Below are 17639 nucleotides of genomic sequence, written 5' to 3'. Positions count from 1 at the left end.
CGAGTTCATTCAATTTTCTATTTTAACATGCCCCTAGTCATCATATATTGTACTTTCAGTTCCTCAGACATATTTTTACGAAGCCGAGAAAAAAAGTATCTTGCATTCTTGTGCAGCAAACTGACGCAACTGCATTTCTTATTGCGGAGAGCTGCTAGTTTATCATGGTCGATAAATACGGTAAACAATACTTAAATATAACAAGAAAGAAAATAATTTTCTGTCTTGTCTTGCACGATGAGTGAAATACCAAAATATCGTTCTTAGCTCCAATAGCTATAACAATTGGCCGGGGATTTGGTGAGCATTATAGTGTTTTGATTCCATTCATCAAAATGTTTTTTTGAACTGTCCAGATGAGCAACCGAGTTCGATGGGCCAAACTAAGTGTCAAATGCTTCTTAATCCCAGTCTTGTATTACCGAATAATATGAAAAATTAATTTAAATGCCCTGAATTGCGAGTATCAGCTTTTCCACTATCCTTTGATGTAATCAACACCAACTTAATACCTACAACTACTTTTCAATTGATGATATCTTTCCGAGCTTATAATTTTTTATTTCCTTTTTTTCTTTTTATAATTTATTTCAAAGGTAAAAACAGCAACACTTCATAAAATGCTAGCACTACTGGTTTCTAACTCTCAAACTAAATGAAACGCTCGTGGTACTTCATGTCTCCATTATTCAAACTTCAAAAACTCATTAATAATTCATAAGCCCATTAACCTATCAAATGGTAGATAATTCATCACGTGCAGTGACTTTATATCGATAAACCTCATCCTTATTAGTATGCGGTGTTTTATCAGATATAAAGACACTGCACGTGACTTATGAATATTAATTAATTATCAACACAGAAACTGACACAACAAATGGTGGGAACATATTTAATGTTCTTTCAACAAATTTCACACAGTAAATTTACTTTTGCACCAAATTAATAGTACAGTTGTGAAATACACATCTGGAAAAATTCTCTATTCCATTAGTACAGTAATCTGGTAAAGGCATATTAGACAATACATGAATGTTTTTTCTCATATGCTAATTTCTAACGTTCACAAAAGCATAATTGTTATGAACTCTCTTGACACACGCTTTTCCAAGAATGTTTTTGAAGCCGTTCAAAAAACTCCAGCACGTGTTTTATCGGGTCAAAAACCACTCGGCTACGCCTCGTAGTTTTAAACCCGATAAAACACTCCTGCTCGTTTTTTAAACATTACATAATACCAAAAGTTCAACTTTGGAATGTAACAACTAATAAATTGAGACTTTCCCTATCCCTTAGCTTTGCCTTGCAGCTTTGAATGTCTTAAACATCAATATAGATAAAACCGTTTATAGAATTATATGTTTTAAGCAAGTTAAGCATGTTTTAACAATGATAAGTGTTACGGTATAATCAAACCAACAGAAACAAACTACAAACTCAACTACTTTATCAAACAATGAGGAACATTCTTAATATGGAGCGACTCCTGAAGGAAGTACAGAAATTATCCTCAATATACTTACTTGAGCTCACTACGGTCTATATCTTAGCTTACCACTGACACAATCTCACAGCCGTACGTCTCCAAAACTCCGAAATGAACAATCTTCCGCAGTAGCTCTCCTTCAGTATAGCTTCCCAAGTAGGTCACTCCTGACAACAGCAACTAACTACCACCACACAGCTGAATCCTTATTTACATTTACAAAGTATTCTAGAACATTTCGGAAGCTTACAATACAACAACTGCGTTAGTATTACATCCAAGGTAAGCATGTCAGCATGACTAGGCATTCTAGAAATTTCGAGAAACTTATCTTTACAACTATTATCCATAACATAAGAAACTCGGAGGTGGTGTTGTCTACCAGGCGGTGATGACTGGGCGACAACCCTTGTTTATACATCTCATCCGCTTTCTTCGTCAACCATGTCCTGTATGTTATAGTATGGACTCGATTCATCGCAGTTTGACATATCGCAGTATGTTACATCCCTCGTCATAATAGCCTCCAGTCGGTCAATCAACTCCGAGAAACTGGGGCGAGTTGTAGGATCGTTCTCCCAGCATGACGTCATCATTTCATATCTTTCAAGTATGAAGAGGGATAGTACATTTTTATTAGAGTTTGTGGTGAAATCCAGTCAATAAAAAAACAAAATTTGTTGGCAATTAGAATAAAACGGTAGGTTGACAATTATTTCAAAACAAAATTCTACTCACACTTCATGGCAGCACATATCAGGTTTTTCCATGCGATATCCATTCTTTAGAAGTTTACAGAGCTCTGTATTGGTAAACGTAGGGTATGGAACACCACCTTAATTACAACAGAAGAACAGGTATGAATGCAACGACGAACAAATAACTCTAACAATATGAAAAACGTTAATGATAAAAACAATAAATATCTATCAAGAAAAGCTTTTTAACCTACCCATGGTAGCCATTTCCCAGAGAAAAATTCCATAAGACCAACTGCGAGAAATTTTAAACATTAACTTTTAAATTGAGATTTGCGGCATCTCTGAGCAAGACTGAAAAAAACAAGTTGTAAACAAACAAAAGAGAAAATTTGCTGAAACAGAAATACTACACTCAGTAGCAGCTCCAGTCTACTTACACGTCACTCTTGATAGTGAAAACACCCTCGAAGATGCTCTCTGGTGCCATCCATTTAACTGGCAGCTTTTTAGCTTTTTTTATGCTGTACACGTCTTCGTACACTTGGCGCATCAAACCAAAGTCTGACACCTTCACTCGTCCGTCTTGACCAACAAGGATGTTCCGAGCTGCAAGGTCACGATGAACGAAATCATTTTCGGCAAGGTGATTCTGGGAAAAAATAATGAAAAAAAAAAAGCTTAAAGAGGTGTAACTGAAGACGACATAAAATAATGTCGAGAATGATCTTCAGGTATGGTTTCTGCGTAAGGTTTTTTCGAAGGTAAGCCCACAGTCACTTCTGAGTTAATTCATTTACTTACCATTCCTCTTGCTACTTGCCAAGCAAATGAAAACAGCTGTTGAGCAGAGAAACCATCAACACCGACGTCATCATTATCATTTACGCCATCAAGGTTACTCTCATGAAGATTCACCGTAGACAGCGAAATGACAGCAGCGTGGTTATAGTAACCTGGACTGGATGGCATTGACATCAATTCTATGTTTTCCTGATTAACAGCACTGTCACAACTTTTCTGGGTGATAAAGGAAGGAATTAAAGTAATAGATTAATGTTCACTTTTAGATCAAGATTCACGGTGGGATGGCTTGCATGGAAGGGAGGTAATTATGAATGCTTGATATCCGTCGAACTTTATTTTTACAAATAAAATCCGAAAAAGGCATTCGCTGTTCACAAAGCACTTTTCCGTCCCGCATAGTCCATGCAAAGCGACAGAAATTGCGTCAAGTCGCCGAGTTATCTGCCTTAATCTTCTTTTTACAACCGCGCTTGTGGAGGTGGAGTAGTTTTCCTGAAGGGCCTCAAGGAGCCTAGCTTCCCCCTCAAGCAAAATAGTACCTCATTTTTCTCCTTGATTTTTTCGGGGGTGAGGGGAGGGGTCTCTGATTCCGTTTAGCTTGACTGCATTTTATTTCTTAGAGGAATAATATTTTTAGGAAACATTACACCTTACTTTCGAGTTTCAGTTCAATGGACGGAATAATGAATACTAATATAAATACGGTCAATCGCGACTTGCTTGGCAAAGCCTTCCCCCATCACTACCGAAATAGCACAAAAATACTTACTCGACTAGGTTTGCATCTTTTCAACTCATCAATCGGAGTGTCTCTATCTTCATAAAACTTTTCCGCCTCCTTTCCTCTGAGGGCTTGATTTTTATTTACCTGAAGCGTAATAGGCAAAATATTTACCACAGATATGTATATACAGAATAAGGGTAGAAGATAAACTAGTTATTTGTTTAATCCAGAATCTAGCGTAACGTAATACAAGGCTAATGATTAAGCCTCTTCCTTTCTCACAGACATCGAAATTCCAAAAGTTAGCCTTGCTCAGGAAAATCTCTCTCCTCTTACCGATCGCCTCTTTTGCCGTAACCATTGTAAGAGATCACCATACGGAACATACTCTATCACCAGAAAATTGGTGTCCTGCAGTGTGCAGCATCCGACCAAAGACACGATATTCTGATGTGAACCCAACAGCTTCATTTGTAATATTTCATGAAGGAAAGCTTCTCTTTGCTCATCGGTTGGATCACCTGTGGATAGATGTTATTGATGCTTTCAGCGTTTGTGAGTTCAGTCTTAGACCTTTTGGCGTTCGCAACAGCCCCTGGATTGAATAGGATGCTTGAAACCCAACGTGAGTAACAGCCATCTCGATTATTACAGCGCATGCGCAAGTCGTGAACTAGCCCCTTCTGGCTTGATATGTTAAAAGGAAAGCTTGCAAGATGTTACCAGTCGACTTATGATTCCATGCAACGGCAGATCCTTGTCTTAGCGATTAAAAATTTCATTTTGACGGTGTTTAAGTGCTATTTCTACTCACCCTGCAATACTTTTACTGCGACAACTTGACATTGTTTTTCTGGCTTTAGTCTTTCTCTTGTTTCAAACACTTCTATTCCAGCTCTTCTCGTAAGAGTTGCTTTGTAAACCACACCAAATGCACCTCGGCCCAGTTCCTCCTCATAATGCACCTGCTTGGGAAGAATTTCCCACTTGTCAAGAGGAATAATCTCGCGGAAAGGACGCTGAACATGTCTGTTGACAACAGAAATTTGGATTCAGTGAGAGAATGTTAAATGACTTAATAACTGATAGCTTTTTCATCATTAAGACAAGAATTACAGTTAACCTTCTTCCCTTCTGATTTGGCACCATATTCAAAACCAACCGCGCTGAAGAGCAATATTTAAGGAAAGTCTTTAGAAGATATCCTGATCAGAGCAACAACAACACATCTTCCGAGCATAATTCTGTGGTTCTCTCCTAGGCTGCAGTGTGACTGCTTTCTCGCTAAATGATATGAATAATTTCCGGGATGATGTCATGAGCCAACCCACCCCATTCCCGCTACTTCTCGGTCGTGAACTTGAAAGACGCAAATTTCGGGATCTTTGGAAGCTCAAAAATAATAATAATAACAATAATAATGATAATAATAAAAATAATAATAATAATAATAAAATAACCAAAATAGTTGCTAAATTAATTTTTTCGATTTTTTTTATTCGTGGGACAATAAGATTTACTTTGTTGATAGAAAAGTTTTTGGGTAAGTGACACTTTCAGAACTAACAGATTGAGAAACCTAAAGCTAAAGAACTCAGCTTGTGGATCGGAAGCAAGCGTCATCTGTTTGAAGATACTTACGTTAAGATCACCCGACCAAACGATCGTTCTGTTGTTGTTTTTGACATGCATATACACCATGCAGAGGAAGCTTACAGAAATTTACATAAGCCGTGATTGAATTGTGCTTGTTTACCATAATAACTATATTGGGCTTGTGAACATTACCTTTTTAACCTAGCGTGTCTTTTGCTTTTGTAGCACCGAAGTCCCATAATGCAGCACAGCACGAGTATCACTACAATGGTAGCACCAACCAAGCTGTAAATAAGGGCTACAGAACTCATGGCCTCGTTTTTCTGCGTTTTGATTGCAAGGGTAGGTGTTTTGGCCATGATATCCGGTGCTGCGACTGTTGCTGTTGAAAAAAGTCAAATCTAAATAATCCAAGAAGCATTTAAAACACGTAATCATAGTAAGTAGATATTTAGAAAAAAAACTTAATCAAGTTTATTGATTTTGTATTTGAACTTTATCTTTTGTAGATAAAATCGATAATAATTCACTGATGAGCAATTCTGAAAGGAAAGTTTAATGTATTTTACATTTTTAATATATTGTTTATCGTGAATAGACCAAAAATAACATCTTCGTTATTTGAGATGAAGTTGGAATTATTGCTTGAATCAGACCATTGCCATAGAGTAAATGACATCGTGAAATGGTACTCTGGTAGTTGTAAACAGACCTTTATTTTTCTTTCTAACGTAGAAAAGAGTTTAAATCCAACAGGACTGATTTGGGCATTCACGTTGCCGTCTGTTGTTGTGATAACCAATTTGGCCGTGACGTTATGTAAAAACGTTCAATTAACTAGCCAGTGATCCACTTACCGTTTTTCTCGCAAATGGAGAATGTCTTTTCACTACACGATACGCCATTCCATTTCCCAGCTGGAAAGGGTGCGCCATACAAGTCAAACCAAATCCCATAGGCCCGTGCACAGTCGGACTGTACAATTAAAATTATAAATTATCTTATTTATCGAAGTTTAAGTTACAGAAAGTAGCTAGCCCTGCTCACCGAAAATAACTTAAGGGTTAAACCGGTTCGGTGACCATCATTCATAGGGGTATTGAGCTTAATCTATTATGCGTTTATCTTTATTAAGACTTCTACTGACCGTACACACGATTTAAAGATAACTCAAACACATTACAAATTATGAAATGATAAGGTAAGTATAACAAACATATTATCAAATAGATAAACAAATGATTGAATGAATAACAATATGAAGTAGCGATTTGTACCAATAAATTAAAAAATAATAGAAACTAGAGAAAATAATAGTGCTTTTCCCTTGATAGAAATTAGTAAAATATAATAGTTAATTATTTTTTGAATGAAGAAGCCGTGAGAATTTGAATATTTAGTCGATCTCATTCTACAATTTCAGCCAATTATATCGAACATAAATTTTCCATAATTTGGTAACAGGCAGATCTGTTTTAAAAACATTGTGCTTCCATGGGATTTTATCTAAAAGTGTGTCGAAGATGATGGGAAATTTTCCAAATTTGAACTTGTTCATGAACCAAAGGCTTGAAGTTGGATATGATGAAAACCAAAGACAAGTATGTACGCACATAAAAATATGAAGGGGTCTAAAGATATGGTAGCAAGTTTTGCCCCAAACTAAACAACTATATGACAAAAACGAAAGAATGTTCGCCTCGTACCGCTTTATTATTAGGCTCGTTCTCATTCCAGTTGGAGTAACGAGGAGGAGTATCGTCATACACCCATTTGTAGTTATTATCCTTATCAGGATCGTGCAGTCCAATCCAAAAAACCTAAAGTAAGAGATTGTCACTGAAAAATCCGATGAATACATCAATAATGATTCTTTTGAAGACGTATAGAGCTTCACCTCTTTCGGTCTTAGAATTATGTTTATATTAACTTTAGATGATAAAAAACAATAAATTAGCACTGCTGAACTCATATTTTGGTTGAGTACCATATCTATATATCGTTTGACATAAACAAGAGTCCGACAGAACATTCTTCCGTGAGCAAACAGCCACCCAACTAATTTTTGGTGTTTGCATATTGCACCAACTCTCTTAACCGGACAATTCTACGACAGATATTTCTTCCAATTCCCGAGGATGTTCGCCTACGAGAGATTTGACTGTTATTTTTCCAAAGTTGTGTGCTGCTATCTTTTCAGTTACTATCGTAATTTCTTGCCATAATTTATCAATTTATTATTCTATTACCTGGTTTTGTACGAACCTTACCAAATATTTGGTTTTATCAACTGGATTGATAATGTGAATCTGATGTGTCGAGCGTTCGTCCTTTGTCGGAGCGAGTTCAAGAGTTGTGGGTTATATGGTTTATAATTAAACAGAAAGATGGAGCTACGCTACAATAGTAAATCAGTAGAATAGATAGAGGATATTGCATGGCCGCGCGGGGATACGAGGGATACTTTCAGCTCGAGAAGATAAAGTTCGTATCCCCAAGCTGCCATGTAATCTGTTTATTTTATAGATACTCATGAAATTCCTACGCAAAAGACAACTCTTTTTTTTATTCATTTTCGAAACAGCAAAATAGTGCGATCAAAGTGGTCACCTACTGCAAAATGCCTGTCACAAAAATGTTATAAAACTCAGATATAGAGTTATAAAGGAGACATAATCATAAGTCGTAGAAGGTCTTATTTTTAGTGTTTGTATTTTCTTCTCCCTCTATGAATTTTTCAACATCACTTTCCGAGACTTCGGCAAATCTTCCTGAATGTTTTTCAAACTCGGAAAAAGGATCGATGTGCAAATTTGGCAGCTCATCGACAAAGTCACCGGTTACCGTATTGTCTTCGCACCTCGAAGCCATTTTGTGAATGAAATTTCAAAAGAACCGACCGCGCTCCTGAACGGGAAGCTCTCTTGTAACTGGCTAATCATATTAGTAACCATGTCGACACCAATATCCTCACACGTGAAAGATAAAAATAGTATCTTCACTGCGGGCGATGAAGATACGATTTTTCAGTAAAAGGAGAAATCCTGGTATTTCATCGGTATCTATATAATAAAAAGCGTTTGTCGATACCGATTTGAAAGATATTTTTTCCAGATTTTTTGCAGCTTTCCAAACTGCCTAGATGTGGGAAAAGGCCGCAGACTGTCACATGTTGCTTTTAATGATTTGGGAGATGAATGTACCTAGCGACTAGTATGGACACGTTTTCGTCATTCCTCTTTAAATCACTAACCTCTGCGAGTCGCATTTCTTTAATTTTATTCGTAATATAAGACTGCTCTTTGTCATCATCGATCTTCACCAAATATCCTCCAAGACTTTGACAGTGTCTGCTAGCTTGATTCCAAGTCAGAGAATCAAAACTGAATTTATAGCAGGATGAACCATGTTGATGATACCAACCAATCGGGCAGATACTTGGTTGAACTAACAAAAGTAAAACAAGTCAAGTTTACGATTGTTCAGTCTTTAGAGGAAACTGTACCAATCATCGTTTATACTGAGAAAAAGCAACTCGTACTAAATAATACTGTGTAAAAGTAATGCAAATGATCATCGTTGATCATCACACAAATCCCAATTCATTGACGGGATTTAGATAATGTTTACCACAAGGCAATTATTCTAACAGATGAGATTAATCGTTGAGATCTTCGCTCGCGAATAATCAATTTCCGGGCGCTATATTTGAAGAGAATTCTTTGCTTTCCTTTTAAACTGAACTATATTCTGGGAGACTGGAAATTGAGATACATTACCGGGTTGATCAACAGCTTCAAAGCGTAACACGAATCCTATCCATGTCATGTAAGAACTATTTCCAGAATGAAAGTTTATCAACGTGTAGTTTCCAGTCATCAAAATAGTTTCGCCATTCGTTGAACCACAGTATCTCCCAAAACTTTGTTTTCTGTCGTCACGGAACGTCAAATAGTCATCCCTTTGGAAAAGAAGTAAAAAATAAATCTAAAATAACATACATCACTGCATTGAAATAATAGTTCGCGGATGGGTGGATATATTTCTACAAGTCATATTCGAAAGTTTGCTTCACTTGAGCGTTTTTGAGTCCACGATCAATTACTTTGGACTCGAACAATCAGTGACGGAAGAATCGAAATCAACTGAACTCATGTAGATTTTTTCAACCTGGATGAATAGATCGGAAGAATTTTGGACGATGAGTTTACAGGAAAGCAAATGGGAATAGACAGGAATTTTACTTGAACGGCTTTAGATAATTTGCCAAGATAAAAGTTAAAACAGCACGTTTAAGGAAGTGAGGTACCTAGTTGCTGCCTGCCCTCGTCAGTTTGTAACAAAATAAATTTTCGCTATTTTCTCTCGCAGCTGATTGAAGGATCAGAAGAAAAGTGAATATGTAAATGAACATAACTCATCTTTACTGTTTGCCACTGTTAAAATCAAGCTTGAACCCAACATTCGTTCTTTCTTCTAACTTAAAATACCCATAAAGGATAACAGTCATTCCTCACTTACACGCACTGATAATGAGTGCTTAGATCAGGCAACCTCATGTACTCAAAAGTGATTTTCAATCTAAATCCAGATGGAATAGGAACTTTAAATTCACACTCCATATTGTCTGGATAGCCTTCAGGATAATTTGGACTTTTCAAAGTGTTATTCACCACTGAACCACAGTCTGGCAACAAAATAACAAACAAATACTGACTTAAATGGTATAATAATATCTGTAAATCAGAGCTCACTGATTAAACAATGAATAATGTGGTTTTGTCTTATGAAAAAGCCTAAAATGACAGAGCATATTAAGATCCTTAGAGCCTTAAGGCCTGTATATAAAGAGAGAAACGAAGACTACGAAGTGCAACTACGCGACTTTTGACTTCGATGGCGACTTTCTGAGCAAATTTTAAGCACTTGTCATTCTTATCGCTACGGTCACTGTGACTCTTGCTGTTGCTGTTGTAGCACTTTGTCATTGTCATTGTTATTGGGATATTTTGCCTTTTACAAAATGCCACCCTCAGTGTCTAAATAAAATTGAAGGTCTCATTAGGGCTAACCGTCAGCCGTAAAACAGCAAAAAAAAAAGTTATAGCCGTTAGATAAAAAGTTAAGGAATATTAACCGTTAGTCTTAAAAAAAAAGTTAACCGTAACAAGTTTCCTTTAATCGCAAAGAAAAAAAATTAACCGCTGACCGTAATTTTGAGACACTCAAAATTCAATGAATGGCGTAATTGTGTGGTTACCCTGTGCGGTAGCATCGCCGCCAACTGTCACATTCCACATCTGCAGAACGAGTAATGGGAAAAGACTTCTCATCATATCTTGTTATCTTGAGTTACAGCAGTATCCCTAAATATCAGAAACAAACAAAAAAAAATGGCGATGAGATCTTTCGCAAAAATGTCCATTGATTTTAAATGTAAATTTGCTAATGGCTTGTTGCTGAACACATTCCGTCAGCCGACCTAAATGGAACTTAAATTATTCAGGAGATAAAACAGCTCATGAGTTCACAAACACCTTGAAGATCAACACTGTGAAATTTAGAGAAGTAAAGCTGACGGGTTTTACCACATCGATTAGATATTAGGGCATCTTTAATTGTAAAGTCCGCGTGGCTAGTAGGCACTCAGAAAATTTTAGCAGGCTGACTTTTGTGTAAGGCTTTATTGCAGCCACTAATCCAAACACGAATATACTCTCGCTAGCAACATACAGGTTCAAAGAATTGACGAACAGCTGAAATTGAAATTCAGAGTTTCACCACCCTTGAAAAAAGAAAGCAAAATTTTGGGAAAACCGGGAAAAAGATGTTCGATCCATGCACATATTGCGCTAGTTTTTTAAAACCGTCCTCAAAACCACTATGGAAGAAAACCTATATGCAGGAAATCTGGTTAAGTTACCTTCTATAACACCTGACAAGTAATGAACCTGAAAACACGTCTTCGTGGCATTGTGCGTTGCAAACTCTTAAAGAAAAAAAAACTGTTCAAGGAATATACCGAAAATGATAATGAACACAATTTTTACCTGAGACAACTGTGATTAATACTGGTGAATCTTCCTGTTCCTTGGCCTATAAAGGACAGAACTGAGTGGCAACCTGTACCCGGCTGGGATCAAATTAGGTAATTAGTGTTAACAACTGGGTTGAAAACGTAAATTAGCCACCGTAAAGGGTAAAAAAGCTGACGTTTCGAGCGTTAGCCCTTCGTCAATCGTTCTGACGAAGGGCTAACGCTCGAAACGTCAGCTTTTTTACCCTTTACGGTGGCTAATTTACGTTTTCAACCCAGTTGTTAACACTAATTACCTGCTATACTCTCCCACCGACGCAGCACCACAGTTTCTTTAGAAACTTACCCCTTTATTCATCTGGGATCAAATTACTTTGAACAAATCTCCATTTTAAAATGTACTTGATATTTTAGGTATCTTAGTTCCTGAATGAACCTTTTAATGAGTTCTTTGGCAAATAAGTTACTGTGTCAACCAATCAGGTTTGGTTTGTAATTTGAAAGTTACTCTTCAGCAACTAAGTTCCTCAACAAACCAATGACATGGAAGAATATATGTCATGTCATTTATAAATTAAGGTTTGCCTGCTTTATTTCTGTTAACGACATAAAAAACAGACAACTATAGGCGGGAAATTTCTACTTTTAGAGCAGTAATGTTTCGCCATACATTGGATGCCATCTGTAGTAAATTATTCTTCTTCAATGCTGCATTATTTTCGTTACTGCTTAACACGTGGAAGCTTTTTGTTAGGCTTTTGTCACCGTTGTAATTTTGCAGCAAAACATTATTTATTGAATTGTCGTCTGTCTTGTCTCACGCAACGTTAAATCAACACGTAATAATGGCTCGAAATTATTTGAAAAGTTGCTATTCTTGTAAAATCGTTCATTTTTCTTCCTACGGCTTTGTCACCACAAGTTAGACAAAAAGCACAACGTTTTCCGTCCTTATGATAAAATCATCCCGAAAATTTGTGCACGATGAAACATTTAGCCGGCTTCACGCACTCCGTAGGAGTTTTAAAACATATTTTAGGCGCACTTTTACCAGAATAAACAATACATATTCCCCCATTATTTAACATAGTAAATGTTTTGTTCAAGATGACAGACAAGACAGATACCAGAAGCTGTTTATGTCTTTCTATAAGACACCAAATGACTTCATTAATAAATTATCTCCTATATTTTCCAGCTTGTCTAATTCTTCGGCGGAAGTTGCTCGAATTTTGAATTCAAGTTACACTTGAAATTGTTTAAGTTCTCATTAGGTGTGACATGCCACTGAAAAACAGCTCAGTAATTTCGAACTTCATTATTATTAAAGAAATAAAACGTCGGGAAAATTGTGTGATTCACATTTCTAGTCAATAAGTCTCTATTGTTTAGATATGCAATTGTATTAGTCTTAATACACGGATGGTTTAATTTGAAAACTGTCAAACAATCTTTAGAACTTATGCATGGACGAACTTTTTTCAACAGTCGTTACCTATTTGTTTTGTATCTGAGGCGAAGAACTGAACATAAATTCAAGAAAAAACTCCAGTGAAGAAAAGTGAAATTGTTTCAAAAAAAGCTTCAAGAGATGGGGTTTTGCCTAAATTAAAGAAGCTTGCATTTTTCAGGGAACTTATTCAGCGTCGCTTTAAGGCCCTGTTTACCATTCGAGTTGTTATCAGTCTTTTAACTGTCGACTGGTCTCATTCGCGTTTTCAACGACGTAGAGAGTACTTTATTTAGGCAGGCGATAAATTAAATCGTGCTATGTTTTGCAATTACGTAGAGACCAAACTGTTCGAGTAAAGCTCCTGTGGACTTATTTTCTATCGATTACGACTCATCTTTCGTTAAATGTGTTTAATTGGCGCATTGAAACGAAGTAAGTACGTGCATATGTATAATATGGAATTAACAATCAAGGAAATGCAAGACTAGAAATACAGAATATTGTGGTGAAACTTGTAAGATTTCCTTTGCGAAGCATCGTGTGTTATAGTCTTCATCCTGAACTTTTCATCTTACACTTAACGAAGGGTAAATTATGATTTGCCTGGTTTTTACTTAAGCATTCATGAAATAATCAGTTGGGGAAGTTAAACGCTGACAGCCATAGCAATACTGCTTCCGATGAAGGAAAACAACTCAAGGCCACTCAGAAAGTGGCATTACATCGTCGTTTTATAATCGATAACAGAATCCTTGGAACCTTTTAGCCATCACGGAAACATTACAGCATTTAGGTTTTTAAAATCATGTAGGAACATTAAGCAGCAGGCTCGTAGTACATAAAGGTGATAAGACATCCAATAAATTTTATTCGTGCCTTGAATTATGCATTGCCTCTATTTCATTTTTTACGGTCTTTTTAAGGACAGGAGTCTATGAGGAAACGGTTGCTAGATCCTTTTTTTCCTTATAACTCTACTTTTGGTGTGCTGCCTTGTAAAAAAAAAAAAAGAAAAAAAAAGAGAAAATTTAACGGTCGACAGATGCCACCTGCTATTGAGGTGAGTACCTTTTGTAACTGCCACTGGCGATTTATAGTAACTAATTCTAACAATTTTAAACGCGAACGGTACAGGGTACGGTTAAAACTGCAAATAAAACAGCGAACGAAAACTATTACAATATAAACTAGAATAAATACACTAGGAAAGCTACAACGAGAACAACGAAGAAAACTACATGATAAAAGACTTACATTTGTTGCGATGTTAAAGATCCTGCCTAGTGGCGAACAAACAGCATGAAGCGAAAAGAACAAATATACCAAACCACACTCGACGAAACTACACTGCCAAACTGCCCCAAACTACGATGAACAATACGGTTAAATACGCGCTACATTACGCAACGTTACACAATGACACAAAGAAAGCGCACACAAAATTTTATTACAATTAGCACTCCTGCACAAAACAATAAACGGAAAAGAATGTAAGCCGTTGCGATCTACACCTTTAAACTAATCATTGAACATGTTTGTGCTAATAACTTTCTCTTAGACTTGCACAATACGCGATTTTAACTTTTGATAGATAAGCTATGTTTATGGACGAATATACAACAAAAAATTGTAACTATTCTTTACCATATGTCAGTACTGTTCTCTTGTAAAAATAATTTTTCACATATGATTGAGAGCGGTTAAAATGTGCTTCCGTACGATGCAGAAAGATCAAATTTCCGCCTAGTAAAACGCGGGAAAATTGACCATAACATAGTGTCATGCTTAAATGTTATTGAGAGAGGAGAGATGGGAATGTAACTATTTTAAATGAAGTAATTCGTATTTGCCGAAGTTTTTAGTCGTTTTGCATCTAATATCCAATTTTCTGAATAAGAAACGCTAAAAAAACTTTCGTTAAATACCCTTTAATTTTTCAAAAATGAGTTCCAATCATGGGTAGATGTTGAACGTCGGATTTTGACTTAGTCTTTGCTAGTTGTTGTAACTTTAATTCTTTTTGCACCAGTAAAATAGAATAGGAGAGATATATAAATGAAGTTGTACTCATAAGTGAATCGAAGGATAAAAAAATGATTCGCCGTCTGCGACTCACCTTTTCCAAAAGTGAAGTTAGTCAACAATGCAGTCCAGGTCAAGAACATGAAAAATGAACAAATTCCGTGCCTTCTTCAAGGTAACGGTTTTCTGTTTCTACCACGCGCGTATGACACAAGTTTTAAGTTGATCGCTAGCTCCAAGCAGTGGATTAAGCTTCCCAAATCGACCTGTCGTTATGAACGAAACCTTATTATGAAAATAAATTTTAAAAAAATGCTTGCAGCAGTCAGTTCCATGTGGAAATTAATGCAAATGGCGCAAATGGATGTTATCCGCTTCGCTCGATGGAGAGAATTGGGTCTCTTAGGAATATCTTCACATGTTAACATACGTATTAGACAACGAAATTAGTCCTTTGACCAACATTGTAAAAATTTCGATTAATTCTTTTAGGTCCAATTGACGAAAACGCTAGGAAAAGCAGATACTTAGACGTTAAGTTGTACGTTTTTAATCCAAAAACGTTTGGATTAAAAACTCCCTATTATTTAACATAGTAAATGTTTTGTTCAAGAAAATAAAATTTAAGGATAATGATCTTGTTTCTTTCAAGCAGCTGAAGATGTTTTCTCGCCAAGTGTTTGTGATCCCCACATTTGGAAGCTCGGTAAATTTCATTTTCGTTTTATTTCAACTACACAGAAATAGGAGTTAAGGCTGAATATCAAATCCTGCCATGGGGTGAAAGTCAAACTCAAGTTTTTCATGCATTAAGTTCAGTCATCTCCTACCTTCCAAGATCCAACGTTCTTTGATGCCCAACACTAGACTTATTTAGCCAAACGCGTTTTCTTTTATTAGTCTGGTAGCTATGGTTACGATAGAAACTGTTGGGTTTCAAGCCAAGATGAAAATTAATATTAGAAATGAACTTCCCTCTTCCTGTTTGGGCTCTTTGCACAAAAAGCTAAATTGGTAGAATAATAATGTGTCTTGGACTATAAAATGTCATTATTAATTCCTTGAAGTGTCGCACGTCACGTCAGGTGCAAATGCATTATAATTATAGATCGTCTTTGGTAATTCATGTCAAACAAACGCAATGCAGGTGAATTTGAGAGAAGAAACGAGAGACCTTAATTAACAAATAGAGAAGCCTTGACTGTGCTCTGTTCTGTTATAAAGCACGCAGGAAGCGGCTAGAGCACGAAAGAAGTTCTCCCCACTTCTTGAGTGCTCTAGCCGCTTCCTAAGTGCTTTATAACAGAACAGAGCACAGTCAAGGCTTCTCTATTGGTTTTATAATAAAGAATCCGTCAAATTCCCCATGCATTACTTTCAATTTTCAAAACAAACTTTATTTCCAAAGCGAACTACAATGTCGTCAGCATGCTCTATACTCTCATAGAGCACGCTACAATAAGCCAATCAGAATCCCTGTTAGAATGGTTCAAATAATCTGATTGGCTCTACAAAACAAAAGCTGTCAAAAGTGTCAAACCATCAAAGTTCAAAAACCATCAAAGTTCACAATCTGCGATAGTTTACAAAGTATAATAGTTCGGCAAGTCGATTTTAACGCTTTTGCTTGAAGTTTTTCATGCAGAATCTTGAAGTGAAATGTTCAGTGAACTTCAGCCGAATTATGCCTCATAAAAAACACGCGAGTTTTTTCACATGGCAAGGTAGAAAACAAACTGTTTAAGGCGAGTGTTTTTTAAATGAACGACAGCCAAATTCACCGAACATGAAGATCGCTCGGGATGACAGCGCCGCAAAACTCGGTTGCAGTGACTGAAGTGACTTTCTGCTAAACGTATCGGAAAGGATATCAGAGCGAGCTCTTATTTTTTCACTCGAAGGCCGGCCGATGTAGTTTCTGAGGCTTGCTTTACTGTAATGACCGGAGATCGCCATACTAAGCGAGCCGCGATGGACTTCAGCATGATCATATTTGCTCGGACACCGTCATGATTAGTATGAATTTAGACAGTTATGTCAGTTTGATTATATTTTTCATAATTTCTGTTTTGTTCTGTTTTGTTTTTGAACTCTGAACTTTATATACTATACGAGTGTTAGCTGTGTTTGATTTTTATTACCGTACGTAAGCCTGAGCGTGAAAATCTTTAAAACTCGGAATGTCGATTTTGTCTTTCCTTTGAGGATTTTTGTATCTGCTCACGTTTTAATTTTAGAAAATCTTTATTCAATACTCATAAAAAAGACCTATGTACAGTGCTTCACTTAAAAAGAATTAAATTTGTACCTTAACATCTGTTAGAAAGAAAAGAAAAAATCATAATGTCTCAATATCTCTGGAACTATAATCCACGAAAATGTTTCTCTACTAATTATTATTACTATTACTATTAGCAATCACTACCAATATTTAACATCTTTTCACTAATTCCTCTTTAAAATCTGCCACGGTTTCAACATGAACCAACAACGATAAAAACATTAAATAGTAGTAATAAATAAAATGCAATATTCAATATCTTTTCTCTAAATAAAAATCTAGCGTCCTAAAAGTCCTGCTAAAAATAATAACAATAATAATAATAATAATAATAATAATAATGAAATAAAAAGATATATAAAAAGATATATATGAAGTAAGGAAACACATCAATAGTCCGATTTAATGGCTCCTTCAACAACCTCGACGTCGATATCAACATTCTTAATGTCACATGGCACTCTTCTTGTCCTAGAGCCTCGAAGACAAACCAACGCAGATCTCAAGAGTGCGAATGAGGTTCTGGTTCTGA

General features: G+C 36.3%; 1 protein-coding gene across 5 annotated transcripts; it reads right to left on the bottom strand.

The window, feature by feature from the left end:
* Positions 1 to 881: 881 nt before the first annotated feature.
* Positions 882 to 15718, bottom strand: LOC131769193 (receptor-type tyrosine-protein kinase FLT3-like). Of its 5 annotated transcripts, none has more exons than XM_066164949.1 (18): positions 15657 to 15718; positions 14921 to 15092; positions 11365 to 11447; positions 10575 to 10680; positions 9836 to 10001; positions 9094 to 9275; positions 8568 to 8761; positions 7021 to 7134; positions 6172 to 6289; positions 5507 to 5696; positions 4533 to 4747; positions 4055 to 4239; positions 3764 to 3862; positions 2992 to 3207; positions 2628 to 2839; positions 2442 to 2482; positions 2228 to 2324; positions 882 to 2092 (listed from the first exon to the last, which is right to left on the bottom strand). In XM_066164949.1, the coding sequence occupies exons 4-18, from the start codon at positions 10648 to 10650 to the stop codon at positions 1912 to 1914; spliced, it is 2286 nt and encodes a 761-aa protein (XP_066021046.1). In that variant the 5' UTR covers positions 10651 to 10680; positions 11365 to 11447; positions 14921 to 15092; positions 15657 to 15718; the 3' UTR covers positions 882 to 1911. The 5 variants fall into 5 exon arrangements, with proteins under 5 accessions (XP_066021046.1, XP_066021045.1, XP_066021047.1 ...); XM_066164948.1 differs by lacking the exon at positions 11365 to 11447 and adding an exon at positions 11238 to 11303; XM_066164950.1 differs by lacking the exon at positions 11365 to 11447.
* Between the last annotated feature and the right edge of the window lie 1921 nt (positions 15719 to 17639).

Source organism: Pocillopora verrucosa, chromosome 4 (assembly GCF_036669915.1).
Source record: "Pocillopora verrucosa isolate sample1 chromosome 4, ASM3666991v2, whole genome shotgun sequence".
Lineage (NCBI taxonomy): Eukaryota > Metazoa > Cnidaria > Anthozoa > Scleractinia > Pocilloporidae > Pocillopora > Pocillopora verrucosa.
The sequence above is the reverse complement of the archived record's forward strand: the minus strand, read 5'-3'. Positions and strand labels throughout refer to the sequence as shown.